Source organism: Pygocentrus nattereri, chromosome 18 (assembly GCF_015220715.1).
Source record: "Pygocentrus nattereri isolate fPygNat1 chromosome 18, fPygNat1.pri, whole genome shotgun sequence".
In the NCBI taxonomy this organism is placed as follows: domain Eukaryota; kingdom Metazoa; phylum Chordata; class Actinopteri; order Characiformes; family Serrasalmidae; genus Pygocentrus; species Pygocentrus nattereri.
This window is the reverse complement of record NC_051228.1, coordinates 27,616,129-27,632,083: the sequence shown is the minus strand read 5'-3', so window position 1 is coordinate 27,632,083 and position 15,955 is coordinate 27,616,129. Positions and strand designations below refer to the sequence as shown.

Sequence of the window (15,955 nt, the reverse complement as noted above, 5' to 3'; positions counted from 1 at the left end):
TCTCAGCCTCATTTTAGAACCTAAACCTCCCACTCTATATTTATCAATTCAAAACTCATGAAGAGATGATGAACACACCCATGTGTCAAAACAGCATCAGAATATCGTCTGCTGCACAGACTAAAGAAGATATGTAGAGAGTTTACTCTGTGTTTGGTCTGTGTAGAACAGGGGTGTCCAATCTTATCTTCAAAAGGATGGTGTGGCTGCAGATTGTCATTCCAAATAAGCAGGAGAACATCTGATTCCACTGGTTTAATCAGTTTGTCTCAGCCTTCAAGCAACTTGTGCTCCTGTTTTGTTGGAGTGAAAACCTGCAACTACACCAGCCTTTTGCAGATATGACTGGACACCCCTGGTTTGTATTTTAAATGAATAGTTCCAGAATTTGCTTGAAATTGGTCTCCATCAACTTTCCTAAGAGGGTCTCAGTACACTTATTTGGTCTGCACCATGGCAATGTTCTCACGTGTTCTAATGAACCTCACTAAAAGAGCAATTGCAGCAAGGTTTGTTTTTAATAGAACCAAGCATATGAAGTTTGAACAAGCTTTTAATCAAAAGACATTTTCCAAGAAGTAGGGGCGTAAATCTTTGACCCCACAGTGATTCAGTTCAGTTATTAATCTTTGCAAAATGATTAATTGCATCAGTAATCTTAAATTTCACCTTGAAAATTGTATCGTGGTAAAAAGAAATGAGCGCATGCTTTACTGAATGCTAGTAAAATCAATTGTAATCGATTCTAACATGCAAAATTGATGCCTTTTTGAATTGCCAACTCCAGATCAACACATTACTGCATTTTTACACTGCTACAGGGAAGCAAAAATCAGACCCATGTAGATTTTTCACTTTCCTTGTTTATGTTCCTCTGGATTTAATGAAGTACTTGTGAAATGCAACATTTAAAAGCACCTATGTTTCAACTCTTGTTAAACGTCAAGCACCGAATAGAAGATTTTGTTTTTTACTCGGCGGTCATTTATTAATCATTCCTGCTCTGATTTCTTTAAGTGTGGAGCAAGGCTCGTTTCACAGTCCTTTGATTGTTCTCTGTTCGTTTATTTTTGAAAGACGGCGAGGATGACTCAGTGCTCCAGCAGCCGAAGAGGGAGGAGGAGGAGGTTCTGGATCAGGGTAAGTCGTCTTTCAGAGTGACAGCAAATTACTGAGCTAACGAGGAGCTGAACCTGTTTCTTGCTGGCTGATTGAGGCAGACTGCACTGGCGCACATCATTATATCCTGTATTTAAAAAACAGCACTGACGCGATATGGTTTATTTTTTGAGATGCTATATGGTTTCAGCTCAGCATTTCAAAACATAGACTATAGTGAGAATAGTTAGGATCATACAGCACAGTTAAATGAACACAACTCATGCCTATTAGAGGTTATTCAGCTTTTATATGGTTCTTCGTTGCTTTCTGGTTACTCAGAGATTTTCCAAGCATGATGGTGTAAACAGAGTTTGAGTGACTGGAGATATCACATCTGAAGGTCCAAGGTTGACTTTTGAAGCAGTGTTGCCGTGGTAACCATTCTTAGCCTGCCTTGTGCATGAAGAACCTCTCCCTAAGGAGACCTTTTGATTTATTGTTGTTAGTCTCAGAGGTGAATTGTGACACATTTGTGTCACGTTGATCGTTATGTCTCTGTAAGCCTAATGGTGGTGTTGGGTTAGATGTACTTGCAGCATCAGAAACCTTTCACTGAGCGAGGTGAAGCAACGGACGAAGAAAGGGCAAAACATGCCTCTTTCGGTCTCCCTTTCTTTTTCTCACCTCTCTCTGTTTTCTTTCTCGCTCCCATGCTTGCAGTCTTCTTCCTTGCTTCCCCCCTCTCTCCCTCATCTCTCATCTCTCTATCTGTGTCTCCCTCTGCCTCCCAGATGAACTAGAGATAAAAGTGGAAGCGAATGCAGATTGGGGCAGTGTGCTTTGATGTTGTGCGGCTGGTGTCTGCATTGTGCAGCGCTTTATTAGAGATGGTTTCGGGGCATGGGCCTTTAATCCTTGCACACCTGCTGAGAGTTCACAGCAGGCAGAGAACACAGCGCCATCACCATCGCACTAATCAGCATAACAGAGAAGAGTTTCTGCTGCTTGTTTCTAATGTGGAAAAAACCCAAGGACGGCACTGTCATATCAGCCAAAAGCTGAATATATGAAAGGCAATAGGATTATTATTATTATTAATAATAATAATAATAAAGAATGTGATAGATCAAAAACGGATAGAAAGAAACATGGGTCAATTTATTATTTATTTCATGGGCGTCCTGTTCCAAAAGGCCTTAAAGTGTGTTTTTTTTATCACAGTGAAGGGTTTTGAGGCACAGAGCGAAGCGCAGTGCCTAACACTCCCATCTCTGTGATAAAACATGCTTTTATAAAACAGTGGTAAACACAAATTATGATAAAATACACATTTCTTCAGAAAATAATGTATCATTATTAATAATTCCTTTAGAGTTTGGTATCATTGCCAAGCAGCCATGGACTGCTAAATAATGAGAAGAACATTCCCATCACTGTATACTGTATATATATCATTTCTTTTTGTATAATTTTTTTGTTATATAACAGTGAACATATGATAACGTGGCACTGTTTAACGCAAAATATCCGCTTTATAAGTACAGTAGTGCCCCTTTTCTCATGCATAGGAATTTAAATGCTGGCTGCTACGCCCCAACAGTGCATAATATGTCATAATAAGTAATTTGGCATTCAGCCACATCCTTACTCAACAAATAGTGCACTATTTGGTTGCAGAAGCTGGAATTTTAAAGCCCCCAGAGCTAGCACACTACTAAGGGAGTATGTAAGATGTTTGGGATTGAGCCTGGGGTTGACACGTCTCACTGAAACACAGACATTTGAAATGTGTAATCCACTTAAGTGAATCATATAGTAAGTACTTTAATTCAGCCCTGTGATATCGATGATAGAGTTGTTCATGCTGTTAGCTATCTTATAGGCTGTTAGCTAGCTCGTTAGCCTAGTTCTAGTTAAGGAAATAAACTGTTAGTATAAATAAAAAATGGGTCTTTGCTTCATCAGTACACTCAGTGCTTCATGTGAGTGTCATTAGAATCAAAGAGTATTCCATTAACAGCACAATTTTTTGTTAAAGTGGTGTAGTAATACACAGTTTAGCTGTTGTGAGGCGGTCACTTATTGTGTGCTCATATTGTGTATTTTACAACAGCTTCAAACGCTGCTCAGCCAATAAGATTTTAGGACCAGAACTATCTGTTTTATAATAACATTTATTTACATCCTTTATCTTTTCAGGAGAGTTGCTTTTAGCCTTTCGAGGAAATCTGCAGGGACATTTTCCTCACCTCCAAAGTCGTAGAAGTTGGTTGCATTTTCTGCTGCTCATGATCCACATAATCGCAAACACATTCAGTGATGCTGAAAATTTAAGAGGGTCAGTACATTCTTCCGAAAACACTTCTCTGTTTGATTTGCAGATTTTCTTCTTTGTGTGATCCCTTTCTTCAGTAAGAGCTGAAAGATGAAAGCTTTAAGTGCTGTTTATCTGATGGTGATGGTTTTGGTTTACTTTTCCATTTCTATAATAATAATAATAATAATAATAAATAGGCAGATTGTTGTACTTTTTTGATCCCCAAGGGGAAATGTAACTGCCATAGCAGCTGAAAGAAACATTATATTAGTAATAATAATAATATTCGCAGAGGAAACTGGAGATGCATATATGAATCTAACTGAAATAAACTACTCATGAATGGATCTGAATTCTTTAATTGCTTTTAAAACCAAATTGTGATGCGCTTAACAGCCGTGATTTTTAATCCAAATGATACTGTGTATTAGTGCCCCTAAGCGTGATTTAATAGTATCCTCAATTTTAAATCCATTACACGTAGGGATTAGAAGAGCATCCTGACTCCCCTCTCTTTTCAGCTGATCTGTGGCAAATGCCGTGTCGTAAACTGGCACCGGCTGACTCATGAGTGGAGTTGTTATCACTAAAGGAGCATGTGTCGGCCCACTGAGGAAAGGGAACATGCTGGCAGATACAGTTATGAAGTGAGCTGGAACGGAGTGTGGATCGGTGGCCCGGCGCCAGACTGTGGGGTATTTAAGCGACCAGATTGCACCGGCAGTCCTCCCGAGATCCAGCCTCCATTTGCGTTGCGTGTTTTCTTTTTTTCAGTGGAACGCTCCATTTCCTAGCAGTACAGGCATGGGCCTGCGCTGGCTTTATGACTTCATAACATAAGCTGGTACACAAGGACAGGCAAAATGACAGTGAATAAGACCATTGAAAGACTTTCTAGGAGTGCTGCACAATATGGACAAAATAGTAGTATTACAGTAGTATCGTAAAATATTACATATTAAACAAGGAGATGAAACAAATGTCCTATCAGTTGACTACAAGGAACATAATCTAATCTATAGTATTATTGTCACGCATTCCATGGAATTCCCAGCAGCCCTTGGGAGATCACGTGACAGCTCAGTCACAACCGGAATCCGACACGGACTCCATTTCCCAGGAGTCACAGGGAACACACGTGACCAAGGACTCTGTTCAATCCTCCTGTCAGCGTTCACGATCACCTGAGTACTAACTTAGAACACTTGTGGACTAGGTTATATGACCTATGGTAGATAGCATTTAAGCTCGGGCTTAGTATTGTAGGGTTGCGAATTATTGAATCCTTGCGACCTACAGAGCATTTTCTCATGTTTGCCTTCCTGTGTGTTTTGACGATTGTCTTGCCTTCACGTTTTCTGAGTTTTTGCCTTGCCCTTTTTGTACTGCTGCCTATCTTGATAGCTCCGTGTTTTGACTTCCTGGACTGTTTTGTGACTACGATTTTGGTTTTCCCTCTGGTTAATATTAAATCTACCGTTTATCAAGATCTGCACTAGTCTGAACTCTTACAAACAATTATACACTGGGAAATTGATGGTGTGACATGATGAAGGATTAGCCTGCATTATTTTGACCAAAAATAATTTACCTTTTCTGGATTACCTGAATATCTTAAATTGATTGGTCTGGGTGTGCACTATGCATTAAAAAATCATCTCACTCTCGTTCGTACATCTCATAGATTCTTGTTACAGTGGAGGTTCTTGAGGGGAGCTGGAGCTTTCCACCTTGCTGTTGCCTTTGTTAGTTTGCTGCTTGTTGATTTTTTTTTCACAGGTCTCCTGCAAGACCTGTCCTGAGGCATCTGCCAAAAGGACTGAAGGTATCTTTAAAAGCTATTTAATAATTCTATTTCAGTGAGAGGGTTACTATTGTGGATTCTCCAGTCTGGGCCTGTGGTTGGTGTGAAATGTCATACTAGGAAAATGCGCTAACAACATAAAAAAAATCAGTAGCGTTAATAATTTACTGCATTACTTACACATTATCTTTGACAAGTAAGGAATTTATTATAAGTAATCTTTGGTCGTATGTAAAAATAAAAGTAATCTTTAAAGACCATTTAAAAGCTGTATTTCAGAGAGGGCTGCAATTGCGACATTAAAAAACAAATTGTGGTGTTTATAATTTACTGTATTTTTTACATTAACGTTAACCACTGTTCTGAAAATGTAATCAAACCTGGTACTGACCACATCTAAACAATGCCGTCATCAGTCAGGTCAGATGTGCTGTGGCGAAGCTAGCTCAACATAGCAAAACAGATTTCACCTCTCCTTTAGGAAACATGCAAAATATTTACTTTTTTCTGAACACTTCATGTTCAGTGACATAAAATGCTGCCTTCTGTGGACGAGAGACTGACATTCAGAGAAAAACACTACATTTTTAGAAATATCTGTTTGTGTATGGTCAGTCTGAGTGTATACTGCCCTCCACTGAGACCTGCTAGACTGTGCTGCTGCACTGTGTTTGGAATAGATGGAGTTTGTGCTGTTTTGATTCTCTCTGGGAATATTGTGACCTAGACCGAAGTCTGAGTTGCTGTGGTCATTTTGTTAACACCCCACAGTGTTCTCCAGCCACTTTGTCCTCAGGATACGTTTTCGCCCACTGGGTTGCTATCTGAGTCACACTTTACTAAAGGACTTTCAGTTTCTTGGTCTGCAGAACTGTCCTAGCCCACACAGAGTTTTTTTGTGCATAGCTATTTTTTTTTAAGAATTTTGTTGTACAATGTTGAGTGTTCATCTATCCCTTCCTGCTCCTTTTCTGAGCAGAAAAGAAAGCTTTTTTGCAGTCCCATCACACTGTTTAAACAGGCAGTACTGTAAGCAAACACACTAAGCCATTCAGCCTCAGCAAATCCATAAGTCAGCCAGGCTTAATCTACTTTGTTGCCTGTTGATACAGAGGATCATGGTTTTGATGGTATAGTGCAATGTTAAGTCATGCTATGACTGAATTATTGGTTTAAATATCATTGTTGTTGTTTATTACTTGGTATGTAGCATTGTAGCACACAATGTTGTGTATATAATGTAATAGTGTTTGGTTAATTATTCCAAAAATATATTTCAATAAAAAAATTACTTGGTCGCTTTATACGGTAAACATTATGACCATTAAGGACACGCTCTTTATTGTTCAGCATCAGAAAAAAATGCAGAAAAAATATGTAATGGAAAATACTACAGAAGCTTCAACAACTAAATATAATGTAACTTTTTTTTTTTAGTAAGCTTGCTTTTAGTTTTTCGAAGAGCAGGAGTATTTTTCCACAACTCCGAAGTTCCGTCTACAAAGTTGCTTTTTCTCCTTCTCATGAACCAAGTAATCTCAAACACACACACACATGCACACACACACACACACATATACAATGATGTTAAGGTCTGGCCTCTGGAGTGGTCCGTCCATTGTTCTGAAAACACCAGCAGATTATTGTTTGATTTGACAGTTTTCTTCATTTTTTCTTTTCTCAGTAAGGGCTTCTTGACAGCTACATATCCTTAAAGACCCATAGCATTGAGCTGTGTTCTCACAGTGGAAGGATGGACAGAAACACCTGTGGATTTTTCGGATCTGAAGCAAGAGTGGAGCTTGATTTTCTCCTCTCTCTCAAAGATGAAAGCTTGAAGTATTGTTTTTCTGATAGCAACAGTTTTGGTGGTCTACCAGGTCTTGCACATTATTTCGCTATGCTTTTAATCTTTTGTTTGAATTCCAGTTTTGAAACCTCCTTTTTAAACTTTATGCTAAGGGATTATCTTAATATCTTCAGAAATATCACCTCAAATGAATAATGTGTACTTGTTGGCCATTTTGACTGGAAATAAAATAAATGAAGTGTGTTATCTGACTGCACAGTACTATATATTTCTCAAAAGAGGCAGTTACACCAGTTAGTGTTTGTGAACGCTCTGGAAATTAAAACGGCCTCTTAAGAGGTGACACCACTGTGAGAAGTAAGCAAGGACTTTGTTGGTCAAGCGTAGCTAAGCAGCTCTTTTTCATTTTATGTATTTTCCATCCATGGCATACAGAATCACTCTGTTGCCATGGTTCCTCAGAACCTTAGAATGACAGCCAGCGAGCTTGGCGACCTCATTGGTCCAAAATGCAGTCCTTCAGCGAAGATGCTTCAGTTTCTTTGTTTCCACTGGTTACCCCCCCGACTGAGACTCCCTACTGTGACACACTTTTCATGTCCTTTGAAGAGTCTGCATGTGAATATCACTGTAGAGACTGAAGACAGTACTTGAACATCCTTCAGTTACGCTCTTCAATTAAAATAGTGCATGCTGACAGCATAGATTTGAATCTGTTGTCTAAGCTTAAATTCAAAGAGATTTTTGAAAGGGCTGCATCTCATTCAGCCTGTCTGAAGTCTAAGGGTTTGTCTGTGGTCCCACACTTCACTCATATAACTACATAATTTATAGGCGACCTAAGTAGTTACTACGTAGTTTTTAGTAATATAGTAGTATTTTTGTAGAAAAGATGAAGCAGTAAGATTAAGAACTGAATAATCGGCCTTTAGTTTAAGGAGTTATCTTTAGTTTGGCATCTTTTTATTAGTCAGTAGACAAAAGAGCCCTCAAGTTTCCTTCAAAGAACAAAGTCATACTGTTCACTCTAGGTAGCTGCCTCTATTAACAAGCCAAATACCAGCAGACAGTTAAAAATACATATCATGCAAAATTATGAAATTTTGTTTTTTGAAATGTGAAGTTTGATATAGTATATAAAGTTTCAACCTGTAACATTTACACCCAGTCCATACAGTTGATGCATAAAAACTAAGGTGCAAAAATCCTGTTTTGAATTCATTTTTTCCACAAAAATATTTTACATTTACATTTACATATATGCACCTATTCAGCCTACTGCAGTTTAGCTCTGCCCATTCACATTTATGTTCTAAGGAGTGTTTCAGCCTGGACTATTGTTTTTTAGAGTGAGATACAGTACAGGACAGCCAATCAGAGCAGATATAATTTACATATACCAGACTTAAAGGCCAGTATAGCAAAAACAGCCTGTTCTAAGGGATAAAGAAAGGTTTGTAAATTGTCATATAAAAATAAATTAGGACTATTTTTGATGCATAAAACCACATGTAAATGAACTTAACCTGGGATATTGTAGGGATAGAAATGTAGGATATTGCCTTGTAAAGTATCTTGAGCCTGGACAAATTGCACTGAAAAAAAGTGCTTTGAATTTATGCATGGATTTCCTATATTTTATTCATTACATATTGGAATCAAGTAAATCTGACACACTATTTTTTTCCAGTGTGGGCTCATGAACTCTCATTCACAAGATTGGTGTCAGTCAGCCTCTTGCAGCATTCTGGGTAAATAAAAGACTGTGCATGCACTCAGCCAGCAGCTTTTGGTGATGAATACTAAACTATGATTCTGTCACAAACTCTAAAGATTAAAATAGATCTGACCGCCATAAGCCCCTCGCACCTCATTACCCTTTCGCCGAACAAGATTACTGAATATCTCATATAACTTGCATCACACAGTATTAAAAGCTGTAGAGGCTCTAACATTAACAGGAGCGAGGCTTAAGAGAAAAAAGTCCACAGCAAACTGGGACTGTATGTGGAAGAATATGCATTCAGCTATACACTGTAATATATTAGTAAGTCTTATGCAACTCCTTGCAGTCTATTCCAAGTGAAGCTCCTACTCCTGTATTAAACCCTGAAATTTTATCATATCTAAAACTCAGCAGGATTTTTTTGCATATGTTGTGTAAATGTCTCAGGCTGTGTGGTCTTTAGCCAGTTATATGCATCAGCACTTTGAATTGTTTTAAATAAGGCTGCTGTTTGCTGCAGTTCTTCAGTTTCCGGAACATGATATGGTTCTACATACTAGTGATATAAACTCAAAATACAGGCTTCCCAGTTTTTCAGTCAGATACGGTACAGCACCATTTATTTAAATTTCAGTCAAAGCAACCATTAAATATAAGTTCTTTATTGTTTTGATTTGTAATTGAAATTGTCATTAAAAATGTACAGAAAATGGGACTCCTAACGTCCATGCAAGACCATGTAGATCACCAAAGCTGTCAGTACTTTCATTAGAGCAAAAAGAAATTAATTCCCACTCTGGCTTTACATCTGTTCTGTTAAATATGTTTTCCCTTTTTTCCCTGATGCCAAAAAATGGATAACATGCTCTTAATGTACATGTTAACTAAAAGTTAAATAAAATGTTAGTAGTATACTTCCTAATCATATACTGGCACTTATTCAGTGTGTCTGGTGCTTGGGGAAATGCTCATTCATTGAAACTGAAATGTATTGGTTTTAGTATTTAGTATATTTCCATTGATTTTATGCTAGAGTTCTCATTACTGAGTGGAACTGTACTTTGGATATGATTTTTAGGTGATAATTTTACATAGTTGCATCCATAATTGCCCAAATAAGAGACATTATAAAAGGCAGAGGGGTGGTGGTTGCATTTCAGAACGTCTCTTCCTTGAATAGAAAGAGTTTGTTGTTGTTGGTAATGGCAGGGAAACCCAGCATTTTTGCTGAGATACGTACATAGCCAGTAGCCAAAATGACCTGAAAAATATTTTTGTGCCTTTTTAAGCATTTTTAAGGATTTTTGAAGTGTTAATATGGCTTTCAGTTTCAGGTTTATATATTTACCATCTTTCAAGTACGTAGGAGCATTGTATGACTGAAAACAACTGCCCAGGGTCATTGTTAGGATAGCAGCCAAGTGGACACACATTCCTGTAAGGACCTTGCATTAATGTAGCTAATCAGTCTAGATATTTTGGTATCTAATATTTGCTTCTTTAGTTTTGTACTGGAGCTACATAATAACTAATGGAAGCATATATTCCATTTAGCATTGTGTCAACTGCATGATTGAATTATCTTTCCTCATTGTTTTAAGTAAGATCAAATAGAGTTGTTTATGTGGTTTCTGATGATATATGACATACAGTAGTCTATGAATGCAAAAACATTAAAAGTCATTAAAAACATTAGTAGCAACAATATTGGGGACTGGATTTTATCAGACATTTTGTCCACGTTATAGCAAAAATGCTTGATTGCATTTATTTTTGCTTTTGTGAGTTGCTTTTTGTTTATAGAGCTTCAGACCTGAGTTTTGAACATGGCTTCGAGGCTTTTTGTTTCTGTACAGTCTACAGAACGAAACCCTAGCCCTTTGCTACTAATGACTGTAGTGGTTAGAGCAGTGGATGGGGATGAGTGCACGTCTGAGTGTGAGTGTGACTCTGTCTCCACGGCAGCCAGCTGGAGCTGAAACACTCATTATCTCAGCCCTCTCTTTCTCACGGCCGGACACCTTGATAAATCACTTTCTATATTTGCCTTTGCCGTTATTAGAACACAAATCCAGGCAGTGTCAGTCAGGGCCCTTCGGTTTGTCTCTGTGTGTTTGCTGGCCGGCTGATGGATGAGCTCAATAAATAAGGAGCACCCTTCACTCGTATATCACAAGGGGGCATGGCTTTGGGTCACTTTATGTGCCCAAGAGCCAGTCTGGAAGCAAAGTTGTTTATCAGTCATAAACAGTGAGATGTTGCTCTGATGTATTTTCATATTAGATGGACATGGAGAAAGATGACTGAAACCTGTGATGTTTTGTCTGAATATTCTCTGATCATTTTCTACTTTTTCATCTTTGCAGTATTTTGGATTTGTTCAGTGTTCATAAATAATTAGAACAAAAGCTGTTTTGTCCAATCTGACTGGTGGCTTAAGGTCCAAGGTCCTCTTTAAATGCAGTGGAGGAGGAGCGGTAGTTATGGAGCTTTCACTGGGCTTTGATGAAATATGTTTGAGTGAGAGGCTGTGCTTTCTAATGAGTAGCTGACCTTTTCCAGCCAAATGACCTGTCATTCCCTGACTGAATACAAAGTAGTCTTATTTTTTGTGCAGAAAGCCTGTGTAGATCTATCATCACCCAAAGCAAGTTTTTAGATCAAAAAGAAGTTTTTAGTTATTTTTTAGCTGGGGTGTGAATTCAATTCAGTGATGATTCTTTAGGAAATTATTTAATGCATCAGGAAATCTCAAATGTCAAGGCAATTTCATTTGGTTAGATTATTTTTGTATTATTTGTATAGTATAAATTAATGGTAAAAATGCACAAATATGACTGGGTAAACTATCTGAAGTAGGTGGTAAAAGAACGGCACTCTAAGGGAGTGTAAGAAGGTAGCCTACTTTGCTGCCTTACATTTGTCAGGTACAGTTGGGCAGAAGGTGTTGCTATTGGAACCAAAATAATAACTTCAGGAGAAGCACAAAAACATTCTTATCTTTAATGTGTGTTAATGTAATGAGATTTTATGCCAAGTCAACTTGGAACACTTGTATTGGTCCATACATCATGAAATTTTCAAACATGGTAAAGGATGCTGGTATTTTTATAGGATGTAAAAATATTTAAAACAAAGTATGAACAAGGTTTTGATCTGACATCAGGGACGTCAACTATGTGAACTGTGTGATAAATTGTGACATTTCTGTGATTAACACGATTATTGACTGTGATGAGAGAACAAATCAAATCACAGATACTTGGGAACATAACGTTAGAGCCGAAGACCCCATTTGTGCCTGGTCACTTCATGAGTATTAGGATTATGTCTAGATAAGGCCAAGCCAAAATAACCAAAACCCCTCTCAGTACAACCAAAACTCCTCCCCGTGCAGTACATCTATGAGGAGGACAATTACACAGGACCAACTTAACAGCAATATGGATAGATGTTTCTGTGCAAACAAGCTGCAGATGAAGAGGCTGATAAACAACTGGTAATTGGTTGCCATGTAATAAGCGGATTTGCATATTGCATCCCACACAGCAATCAGAATCAGCCTGTCTAATCATTTGTCTGCTGAGTGTTAAAACGTGGCTAAAATCTTATCAAGATGCAATCCAGATACTAGTCACATGAAGTGACCAGGTGTAAACGAGGTCAAAAATTCCCTCCCTCGTGCTTGCAGTTCTGATGTAAGTAGTTATTAACTTGTAGTTACTTTGCACATTGATTTTGTGATTTTGTATTTTTGATTTTAGTTTACACAGCAAAAAAATCATAATTTATCTGTTTTATTCCATCATTGTGATAAACAAAAAACTTAACTGAACTTTGCATTTTATGTTCTTATCATCCATCCCTGATCTACCCAGTAGTTAAATATAGACAATAAAAACAGTAGATGTCACAAGTTTGAAAATAATATGGTATTTTTATTAAAAAGTGAGTTATTGAATATTATTATGGACCGTTCTAACTTAACAAAATCAAAAGTACAGTTGAATTGGCATGTTCAGATCAATCCATCACGATGCATCAATGCGTTTTTACACCCCAATGACTAATTAGTGGTTATAAGATGCCTATTCTAAAGGTTGAGAGTGATACATAATGATCCCAATGGTGTGGATCTCTCAGAAAGTGAGTAGGAGGTCCATTTGGTGCATATGAAACTGAGACTCTAGTGTAGAACTGCACAGATTGTCCTTTCCACTCACACCTACAGAGATTAATTCCTGCTTCTCTCTATCACGCCTTGTCTACTGTCTGCAGTGCTGTAAAACTGTTGTCTTCTATCGGACAGGCTCCATCCAATCCAGTGACTCTCCCTCGCTTCCCTTACAGCTCTGTTCACACAGTCCATTTTCTTCTTTTCCTCCTTCTCCTTCTTCTCCTCCGTTTTCTCTTTCTCTCCTTTTGTCTTTCCTGCTTTTTTTCCCTTCCTCTATTTTTCCTGTACAGGTGACTTCTATTCCCTTCTCTCCAAACTCCTAGGGGAGAGGGAGGACATTGTCCATGTGCATAAGTATAACCCCGCAGAGGCAGCCAAGGCCCAGGCGGATCTGGTGGCTGAAATTGATAGCATAATGCAAAAGAAAGACCTTGGCTGGCCCGGGCCCAGGCTAGGCTACAAACAGAGGGAAGATGCAGTTCTGGTGAGGGACAGAGTGCACAAGTTTCACCATTTAGAGTCCACTGTCAGGCCTCCGGGGACCAAGACAGTACCCACCAGACAGCCGAGCGCAGGGGTGGCAAAGGCCAAAAAACAAGGTGGGTCTTGGCGTCAATTTGCAAAAAATAAAAAAGAGCAACATTTTTGCCCTGGTTTCATTCAAGGCATGGTGTTCATGTAAATGCTTTTTTTTAAAACTCATGCCTGCCCATCTCATTCCAATCATTAATCTTTTGATATTGAGGGGAGTGAGCTCACAGTGTAGGATTACTTAGCTTTATTAGTTGAGGACAGAAGAGTTGGCTGACTGGAAGATGAGAGTTTTTGTTTAGACAGTTATTCTGCATGCACTGCTCTCATCACATTACAGACATTAATCTCAGTGGGAAGATGCTGAGATGGTGAGAGTGATATGAAAAATCTGGGCCATCTCTATAGGCTTTGTTGGCTTTTTCACTGCAGTTTTCCTTTTTTTGACTAGTGGGAAATAGAACAGAAAACGCAAATTAAGGGAGAGCGAAATAGAAGAAGGTAGCCTACTTTGCTGCCTTATATTTGCCTTACAGTTGGGCAAAAGGTGTTGTCATTGGAAAAATATAGTGATTTCAGGAGAAGCACAAAAACATTCTTATCTTTAATGTGTGTTATTGTAATGATATTTTATGCCAAGTCATCTTGGAACACTTCTATTGATCCATACATCATGAAATTTTTAAACATGGTAAAGGATGCTGGTATTTTTATAGGATATAAAAATATTTTAAAAATGAAAAAGGTTTTGATCTGACATCAGTGATATACAATGCTGCCCAAAGGTCAGAGAGCACCCTTCAGATGTTTTATTTGCAGTCAGAAGGTTGTTAAGTTCAAGCTATATATTTTTTGAGTGATCTTTCAAATGATTCTGTATAAAATAATTCACTTTCATAAGGAAGGAGAAAATAAGTGAAAAAATGAGTTTCCAGAACTGGGGATCAAAAAAGTAATACAAGATATGGAGAAAATGCAAGACATGGTAGACCACCAAAACTGTATTCATCATATAAACAGTACTTAAAGCTTTCATATTTGAGTCATAAGAAAAATCAGACTCCACTTTTGCTTTTGAAAAAATTGACTGAGAAAAGGAAATGGACAAAAAAGAAGATAATATAAGACAAAGCTATTGATCTTAGAACAATAGACTGGCCACCACAGAGTCCAGACCTCATTGAATGTGTTTGGCATTGTAAGAAGAAAATGCAAATGTTTCAAGAGACTGAACTTTGGAGATATGGAAAAATATCCTGGCAGATTTGATACTGAAAAATGAATAGGATATATTTAATGACTGTTTTGACTGGAAATTAGTCAGAATATATGAAGGGCTGTCTGACATTTGCACAGTACTGTATGTGCATTTTCTGTTGTTACTGCGTTAGAGTGACTTTTCTTACGTTTAGGTCTTAAAAATATCTCCAGGTGTTTCTTTGCTGCAGTAGATGATGTTGTTAAAGTTGCACTTAAACAGGGCGGTGTGTAGCATTTCCATCAATGTCTGGCATTCAATAGCAACTGAATTGCTTCTTTTGTTTTGTATTAATTGCCTGCTGGTGCGGACCTTGTTTGAGTCTGGGGGCCCCAAGACATGCCAAGTTTCATGCAACATCAATACATGTCTACTAGATTGTCATGGTGCTATTGATTAGCCCCTGAGATCTAATTACAAATCCAGAAATAAAATTTCATGTTTTGCTGCTGCAAGGTGGTAGGAAAATCCTGGTTTGTTCACTCCCATTCCAGTGTCAGTAATTGCTGTGCCTTTTCACATCTTGCTGGGAATAATTCATGAAGGCTGGCTGGGTTGTGTTTGTGCAGGGCTGTTGCAGCCATGGCCTTGAGTTTAGTACAATGCTGGGAGTAGCCGGCAAGAGTACATATCAAGCAGAACGAAAGAAAGTGAGACTGCGTTCAGTTAGCCTGATGTCTGTTTCATGCGCAGTGGCTTAGTGTACGTGTGTGGACATGCATTTTTGCTCTGTTATTGACCCAGAAGAGAACTGTACACCAGTGTGGATGTTAGACATTTATGACTGTGCTGAGAAAAATCCTTTAGACAGGACCTTTAGACACTTCCACTGTGGCTGTGTATCATCTGAATCATGCATATTTTATGTATCTTCATCCATAAGAGCTCTGCATTTTCTCCAAGACTTTAAAGCACTCTTCGTTTTTGCGGACCTTTCAGGGAACTACAATCAATATCGCCTTTAGCACAGCCTGAATGCTGCTGCTAGCATGAAGGAGAGCAGTTTATTCCTCAGTTTACTAGTTATCCCTTGTTAATTCTTACATTTGTTGCCAAGACAACAGAACTCATCAGACCTATTAGTTGCTTTCGTCATTTCTGCCAGTGTGTGGCTTGGATTGTGTCCATTAATCATGATGCTGGTGCTTGGAAAAGGCATGGTTATTGTTTGTTGTTCAGTGATTTCACGCTCCATTACTAATGCATGTGATTCATAGTGCGCTAAAGGCAT

At 38.3% G+C, this 15,955-nt stretch overlaps 1 protein-coding gene across 5 annotated transcripts in view; it reads left to right on the top strand.

The window, feature by feature from the left end:
* Positions 1–15,955, top strand: part of pam (peptidylglycine alpha-amidating monooxygenase) — an 86,837-nt gene that overhangs the window by 50,100 nt on the left and 20,782 nt on the right. For 3 of the 5 annotated variants that reach the window (XM_017697324.2, XM_017697326.2, XM_017697323.2), the window contains 2 exons: positions 1,078–1,140; positions 13,226–13,534. In XM_017697324.2, coding sequence (XP_017552813.2) covers positions 1,078–1,140; positions 13,226–13,534 — 372 coding nt within the window. The remainder of the gene's footprint in view (positions 1–1,077; positions 1,141–13,225; positions 13,535–15,955) is intronic. The other 2 variants (XM_037547642.1, XM_037547643.1) reach the window with 2 other exon arrangements.